This window comes from Bubalus bubalis, chromosome 10 (genome assembly GCF_019923935.1).
Source record: "Bubalus bubalis isolate 160015118507 breed Murrah chromosome 10, NDDB_SH_1, whole genome shotgun sequence".
In the NCBI taxonomy this organism is placed as follows: domain Eukaryota; kingdom Metazoa; phylum Chordata; class Mammalia; order Artiodactyla; family Bovidae; genus Bubalus; species Bubalus bubalis.
Genome location: NC_059166.1, coordinates 84,424,486 through 84,432,660, shown reverse-complemented (window position 1 = coordinate 84,432,660; position 8,175 = coordinate 84,424,486). Strand labels below are relative to the sequence as shown.

General features: G+C 42.2%; 1 protein-coding gene and 1 long non-coding RNA gene across 4 annotated transcripts in view; one reads left to right on the top strand and one right to left on the bottom strand.

The window, feature by feature from the left end:
• Positions 1-3,108: 3,108 nt before the first annotated feature.
• Positions 3,109-5,524, bottom strand: LOC123327784. The gene is made up of 2 exons (XR_006542481.2): positions 3,952-5,524; positions 3,109-3,394 (listed from the first exon to the last, which is right to left on the bottom strand). It is a non-coding gene; the product is annotated as an uncharacterized LOC123327784 (long non-coding RNA).
• Positions 5,525-5,549: 25 nt separating this feature from the next.
• The window catches only part of TTK (TTK protein kinase), a 41,096-nt gene continuing 38,470 nt past the window's right edge, over positions 5,550-8,175 (top strand). For all 3 annotated transcript variants that reach the window (XM_006053422.4, XM_006053421.4, XM_006053420.4), the window contains exons 1-2: positions 5,550-5,735; positions 6,879-7,019. In XM_006053422.4, coding sequence (XP_006053484.3) covers positions 6,881-7,019 — 139 coding nt within the window. In that variant the 5' untranslated portion in view covers positions 5,550-5,735; positions 6,879-6,880. The remainder of the gene's footprint in view (positions 5,736-6,878; positions 7,020-8,175) is intronic.

Below are 8,175 nucleotides of genomic sequence, written 5' to 3'. Positions count from 1 at the left end.
GCAGAGAGAGGCAACCAAAGCTAGACCTCTGGCACCAAGAGTTAGCCAAGTGTGAATGCAAAGGAAAAGTTCTTGAAGGAAATTAAGTGTGCTGCTCTAGTGAACATGAATGATAAGAAAGAAAAACAGTCTTATTGCTTTAAACAGTCTCACTGCTTTTCTCTAAAGAGAAAGTGGTCTGGATAGAATATTAAACCAGCCTCAACATTCCTTTAAGTCAAAGCCTAATCCAGAACAAGGCCCTAATTATTTCAATTCTGTGAAGATTGAGAGAAGTTAGGAACCTGTAGAACAAAAAATTAAAGCTAGCAGAGGTGGGTTCATGAGGTTTAAGGAAAGACACCTGTCTCCATAATATCACAGTACAAAGTGAAGTAGCAAATGCTGATGTAGAAGCTGCAGCAAGTTATCCAGAAGATCTAGCTAAGATGATGAATAAAGGTGGCTACATTAAAAAACAGATGTTCAACGTAAATGAAACAGCATTCTATTGGGAAAAGATGCCATTTAGAAATTTCATAGCTAGAAAGGAAAAGTCAATGTCTCTTCAATGCTTCAAAGCAAAGGCTGACTCTCTTGTTAGGGGCTGATGCAGCTGGTGACTTTAAGTTGATGCCAGTGCTTACTTGCCATTCTGAAAATCCTAGGGCTGTTAAGAATAATGCTAAATCTACTCTGCCTGTGTTCTATATATGGAACAGCAAAGCCTGGATGATAGCACATCTATTTACAACAAGGTTTACTAAAATATCTTTAACTTACTGTTGAGATCTACTGCTCAGAAAAAAAGATTCCTTTCAAAATTTTACTGCTCATTGACAATGCACTTGGTCACCCAAGAGCTCTGATAGAGATGTGAAATTAACTTACTGTTGTTTTCATGCCTGCTAACACAACATCCATTCTGCAGCCCATGAATCAAGGAGTTATTTTGACTTTCAAGTCTTATTTTCAGAAGTCTTAGGCGCAGAAGGTCTGTGGGTAAGAAATACACTTCATAAGGCTGTAGGTGCCGTAGAGAATGACTCCTCTGATGGAGCTGGGTAAAGTGAATTGAAAACCTTCTGAAAAGGACTCATCATTGTAGATGTCAAGAAGAACATTCATGATTCAGCAAAGAGGTCAGAATATTAACATTAACAGGAGTTTGGAAGTGATTCCAACTCACATGGATGACTTTGACAGACTCACGACTTCAGTGGAAGATATAACTACGGATGTGGTAGAAATAATAAGAGAGCAAGAATAAAAAGTGGAGTATGAAGATGTGGCAGAATTACTGCAACTTCAAGATAATACTTGGATAAAACTAGCTTCATAAGGATGAGCAAATAAAGTGGTTTCTTGAGATGGAATCTACTTTTGGTTGAGATGTTATTAAAGATGGTTGAAATGACAAGAGTGTTTATTTTTAAAAGAAGCCCCACACTCATTAGCAGCCTATTTGTTTGTTTATCTAGCTGCACTGGATTGTAGTTGTGGCATGCAGGCTCTTCAGTTGCAGCATGTGGGATCCGGTTCCCTAATCAGGAATTGAACCTGGGCCCCCTGCATTGGGAGCATGGAGTCTTAGCCACTGGACCACCAGGGAAGTCTGACAACAGAGAGTGTTACATCAGCTTATTTGAAACAGCAGTTGCAGGACTTGAGAAGACTGACTTCAATTTTCAAAGAAGTTCTGTGGGTAAAATGTTAACAAACAGCATTGCATGCAGATAATGCAGAGAACAGAGAAACCATTCACTCAAGCGCGAGTCAACTGATTTAGCAAACTTCCCTGTCTTATTTTAATAAATTGCCATAGTCATCCCAATCCTCAGCAAACCACTCTGAACAGCCAGCAGCCTCAACATTACGGCCAGACCCTCAACCAGCAAAAAGGTTATGATTTTTTGAAGGCTCAGATGATTGATTGTTAGTACTTTTAGCAATAAAGTATTTTAATTACTTTGTACATATTTTAGACATAATGCTATTCCACATTTAATAGTTTATATGTGTTTTGTATGCACTGAGAATCAAAAAATTATGTGACTTACTTTATTGCAATATTTGCTTTATTGCAGCAGTGTGGAGTCAAATCTGCCATGTATCTCAGGTTTGTTTGAGCTTAAAGATATTGCTCCATTGTCTCTGGGCTTATGTTGTTTTCTATAAGAAGTCTTCTATTAACTTTATGATTCTTCTTTTGTATGTGTTTTTTCTCTCTGGTTGTTTTTTAAGACTTTGTCACTAGTCTTGAGCAATCTAATCATGTGCCTACATGTAACTTTTATTAAGTTTCTTGTGCTTGGGATTTGTTGAGCTTCTTCGATCTGCTGGTTTATAGCCTTTACCATATTTGAACAATTTGAGGCCATACTCCCTTCAAATATATTCTTAAGTTCTCCCTCCTTTCCTTTGAAAATTCTTAATTTTAAGAATTTTTTTATTTTGGAGTAATTTTTGATTACACAGAAGTTGTAAAGGTAGTGCAGAGAATTGACATACATGCCTCTCTCCATTTCTCTATTAAGATCTTCTATACTGTTGTACCTTTGTCAAAATTAAGAAACCAACACTGGCACATTACTATTAATTAAGCCTTAGTTACTTATTACTTGAATTCCATCAGTTTTTCCATTCATGTCCACTTTTTGTTCCAGGATCCAATCCATAATACCTCCTTGTTTTTACTTGGCAAATCTTCTTAGTGTCCTCTGGTCTGTGACTGGGGATATTAATTTTAACAATATATTTTAAGACAATATATCAAAATATCATCTAAAACTGTGATCAATATTTTTAAAATTATCTATTATTTTACATTATTTTTTTCATACAAATCTTCAAAATCTAGTGTGTATACTCACAGCACAAATTAAACTCTTTGGAAGTACTTCATCTGAATTGAGAGCTCACAAAATTTACAGTTGAAAAAGTAAACTAATATTCTCTGGTGGTTCCAATACATTTAAAATTCTTCCAATAATTGCACTATCAGTTTTTAAATTAAAATTAATTAATTAAGAAACTTAGTTCCTCAGTTGCAATAGCCATATTTCAAGGGCTCAATTGCCCTATGTGGCTAATGGCTACCATACTAAATAATACAGCTCCAGACCGTTGTAAGGACTTTTGACATTTATTCTGAGCTCTGAAGTGGAAGTGTTAGTTGCCCAGTTGTGTCTGACTCTTTGCGATCCCATGGACTACAGCCCACCAGGCTCCTCTGTTCATGGAATTCTCCAAGCAAGAATAATGGAGTTGGTAGCCATGCTCTCCTCCAGGAGATCTTCCTGACCCACAGATCAAATCCGGGTGTCTGCATTGCAGACAGATTCTTCACCGTCTGAGCCACCAGGGAAGCCCAGCAAAGGAGTGACGTGACCTCACTGAAGCTGACTCTGCTCTCCTGGAGAACAAACTGAAGTGAGGGCAGAAGCAAGGAAACCAGCCAGGAGGCTACTACCATAACCAGGTGAGTGGTGAAGGTGTCTCAGACTAGGGCATTAGTAGTGGAGGTGGAGAAAAGTGGTAGGATTCCAACATTACCTTGTTAGACTTGACACAATCTGCCTATGGATTAGATGTGGGATTAGGAATGACACCAAAGTTTTGGGCTTAAAAAAAATTATGAATGTCTTGTACAGAGAAGATTTTGTAAGAAGTAGATTGAGAGTGGGGAGATTAGGGGCTATTTTGAACATTTGAGTTTAAAATATCTATAATATCTACCTTACATTGACATGTTAACTAGGCAGTGGATATGAATCTGGGGTCCAGGGGAGAGAGGTCTGCTGGAGTAATATATTTGGGAGTCATTAATGTGTAGATGGTATTTTAAAATGTAAGCGTGGAGGCTATCTATCACTGTAAAGTGTTAGCAGTAGTATTTTCAGAAAAGTGCAAGTTTGGGGATTGGGTCCAAGAGCTCAACAAAAACTGGTGGCTCATTGGTAAAGAACCCACCTGCCAGGCAGGAGACAGGATCTCTGGGTTGGGAAGATTCCCCTGGAGAAGGAAACAGCAACCCACTCCAGTATTCTTGCCTGGGAAATCCCATGGACAGAGGAGCCTTACGGGCTACAGTCTGTGGGGTCACAAAAGAATAAGACACGCCTTAGGGACTAAACAAGTTATCTTGTCTAAGCTCACTCTGCTCGCTTTACAACAGGCCAATGAATTGCAGAGGAGGGGGATGAGACAAGGAATACAACTTTATTCCGAGAGCTGACTGACCGAGAAGATGGCAGACTAATATCTCAAAATAACCATCTTGGGGTCTGGATACCAGGTTCTTTTATTGATCAGAGATGGGGGGAGGTGAGGAAACAAAATAAAAAAGCCATTAATCTTGCAGCTGTCTCCTAGAATGGCAGGCCTCAGGCAGGGTATATGTTCCTCCTTCCTGCCATCTAGAGGTGGACAGGTCTCTGAACAAAGGCATTTTAACAGGCAGAAGGGCATGATTCTCAGAGGTAAGCCATTATGTATGATTATAATAACAAAAGCAAGGAAAAGCAAGTCAAAGACAGTTCCAACAGATTGGCTTTTCCCTGCAATAGCAGCAGCAGCAAAAGCAGGTGCTGGACTCAACAATGCAAAGGCAGGGATGAGCCAACCAGATACAGTAAATCATTTTGCTCTGATGAAACAAAAATACAGAGCCAGAAGGTATTAAAAAAAAATGCAGTCCGTAAGGAAGGGCTTTCAGGCTGGCCGGGTGGCTAGTCAAGAGCTGGGAACGCGAGGGTTCAAAAGACAAGCTTTGGCGTTAACAACGGACAGCTGCAGTTAAGTTTCTTACACGTACACAAAACCGACCAATTTCTCCTACCATAGAGCACATGTCATTCTGCTGGTACAACAGGCATCTCGTTTCCAAGAAGGAAAAAAAGCATTGCCTCCTACCGCAAAGGCACTTAGCAGCCAAGCCAGACCTCGCGGAGGGCACTTGAGCTCTAAAGTGGGACAGGCTTGGAGGGGAGAAGGGAGGCTAATAAGGCGAGTTCAGGCGTAGAATCTCGATGGGCGTGTGTGTTCTGCGCTGAATTCTGACATAATGGAAGAACCTTGGCTTAAAGACAAGGCAAAGCGTCATTTAAAGATAGTGGAAGGACTAAGGTTAGTGGAAACTCAAGGACAAAAAGCACTGAGACTTTTGAGCTGGCTGCAGGGCTGAAGGCATTGCGAACGACCCTCCCCTACCACATCCTCCAGCACCAAGGACCCTGAAGGACCAATAAGTGAGGAGGCGGAGGGGGCGGAAAAAGGCTGGCTCACCAGGCATCTTTAAGGTCCTGATGCTGAGAGCAGCGTCTGCCGGCGCCTATCTCCCTCTCACCGGCTAACTCGGCCCGGGAGTGGCTCCTTCTCGGGCAAAACCCTGGCCTGGTTTTTAAACCGGAAGGTGCCGGAAAGCTGGTCTATCGGCTCCTCGAACTTCCGGGGCGCGGAGCCGGTGGAGTCAGAACGGAAGACCCCCGCCGCGAGGGACGCTCCGGTCGCAGAAAAAGGGGCGGTGCCTGCGCGCACCAACCAATCACAGCAGATGCTTTCACGTGGCCAGCACTGGCCAATAGGCGACCGCGTCGGTAGCGGCGGGGAAATTCAAACGTGTGTGTGGAGAGGGGCTGGAGTTCCCATCTTTTCTTCTCAGCTCCGCTTTTCCGCGGAGAGGCCTACCTTGGCGGCGAACGGAGGGGCGGAGGCGGCCGGGGTCTGTGGGCCCTTGAGCCGAGCCGCGCGGGCCGGTGAGCTGTGGGGACGAGGCGGGAGGTCCCCGAGCCTGGCAGAGGACGTGGAGTGCGGCTTACAGGCCGGAGGGGGAGGGGCGGGCCCGCTGTCCCCCGCCGGTCCTCCTGTTAGTGCCGGCGGTTTATTTGTTGAGGACCCAGGAGGCGAGAGGTAGATGTATGGACTTTGCTGGGAGAAGGGACCTGCTAGGGCCTCTGCGGGAGACTCCTCTTCTTGTGTGGTGTTTTAGAACCGGGAGAGGAGCCGGTGGCCGTGGTTCTGACAGTTACCTTTGGGACCTGGCTTCAGGGGGTGATACCAGGCACCCACTTTGTCGCTTGTTTTCATTAACTATACTCGAGGTCGGGGGCGGCGTTGATATCAGTGACCCTGGGTTACTGGATTGATGGGTGTGAGAATCATCACAAAGATGACATTGACGGGAAGAAAGACTGCGGACTCTGTGGACTAAACAAACATCAACACCGTGGAGATGCAATAAGTACTCAGTACTGTACAAATACTGTAGATTCTCGGTATGGGAATGATTAAGGTAGCACATCACCTTTCTGCCAGATATACAGAAGAATAAGCCTGCTGATATCCCATTTGTGAATAAAGGGCTGTGATGTTGTATGTATTCTGCTTTGTAACCACTTGCAACGTGCAAATTTACTGACATAAAGCAGGTGAATAAAGGAATGGTTTTTATCATTGTCGAAAGGATTTTTTATGCCTATATGTTTCTACCAGAATCCAAGCAAATATACTATCACATTTTTAAAAAACGACTGAATTTGCAGATGGCCCAGAGAAAATAATTATGGAAAAAGAGTGAAAGGAAGGCATAGAAAAAAGTTTGAAAGGGGGCAGCAACTTCCCTGTTGTGCAATGTCTTTTTGAAGTTCTGGTGGAAAGAAGGAGTGTACTGAATACTTACCTGTTGGAAACCTTGCTGATTTACAGATTACAAAGACATGCAATTGTTTTTGTGCACATAGCTAACCAAATACCACCCTGATAATATCTGTGTTGAAATGTGTTCGTTTAACTAATGTTTTAGTCTCCTGGGTTCTGAAAGGCTAGTTGCAACATCTTTTTTTTAAATGCTAGTCAAAGTAGGAATTATGAATAGTTCGATTTTTTTTTTTTTTCCTTAGAAATGGAGGCTGAGGAGTTAAGTGGCAGAGAGTTGACAATTGATTCCATAATGAACAAAGTGAGAGATATTAAAAATAAATTTAAAAATGAAGATCTTACTGATGAGCTAAGCTTGACTAAAGCCTCCACTGATACTACAGGTGAGTTGCGTTGTTTTGAGTGCCGTCTGAGGTAGAGGAAGGAAATGTTAACTGATTGATGCTCACCAATGAGAGCACAAACATTTTATGTTTTAATCCTTTTGTGTGAAAATAGTTCCACGATTTTCCACTTTCTTAAAAAAGGAAACAACACTATTTATTACAGTGTGCTCAAAGGTGGTTTTCTTACTCTTCCATTGTTGGCAGCTGTCATTTCTGCTCATATGCTTGCCATCAATAGGTACTCCTTTTTTCCCCCAACATTTTGCTGCAATCTGAGAAAGCCTCACTAATTACACCTTAATAAAATGGTGTATAAATGTAAGGCTAACCACACAATATATGATTTGAAGAACCTTTCTGTTACTCTCCCAGCACTCTTCCAGCCTTTCTTGCCTGTTCTCCTTTGCTCGTTCTGTTTCTGCCGTAGCAGCTTCCCTACTGTGTCTCCTGTGTGCCGGACCAACCCCTACCCCAGTATCTTTGTTCTTGCTCTCTGCCCACTCTTAAACCTTCTTCAGGTTTTTGCTCACATGTCTTCTCAGCAAGGCCCTCTCTCATCCATTTATTTATTTAATTAAACTTTTTTATTTTGAATTGGGGTATAGCTGATTAACAATGTTGTGATAGTTTCAGGTGGACAGCAAAGGGGCTTAGCCACACATACACATATATCCTTTTTCTCTCAAACTCCCCTCCCGTCCAGGCTGCAGCATAATATTGAGCAGAATTCCGTTTGCTATAAGGTAGGTCCTAACCCACCTATTTAAAATAGCAACCTACTGTATTATTTTTCTCCACTGCAGTAGTTGCCTCATATCTCCTTTGTTGTTCAGTCACCAAGTCATGTTCAATTCTTCACTACCCCGTGGACTGCTTCCCTGTCCCTCACCATCTCACTGAGTTTGCCCAAGTTCATGTCATATCTCCTTTACTCATTTGTTTGTTGTCTGTCTACTCCACTAGGATGTGAGCTCCATGAGGGCATGGTTTTTATCAGTGATGCTCTATCTACAGAACTAAGAATGGTTCCTGGCAAGTAGTGGGTACTTAAAATATTTTTTGAATGATGAATGAGTGAAAATACCCAAAGTTTAATGTCCTAGTTTTATGAAAAGTATTAGCTCAGAAGCTGATCTCTTTATATTAGGTTGTT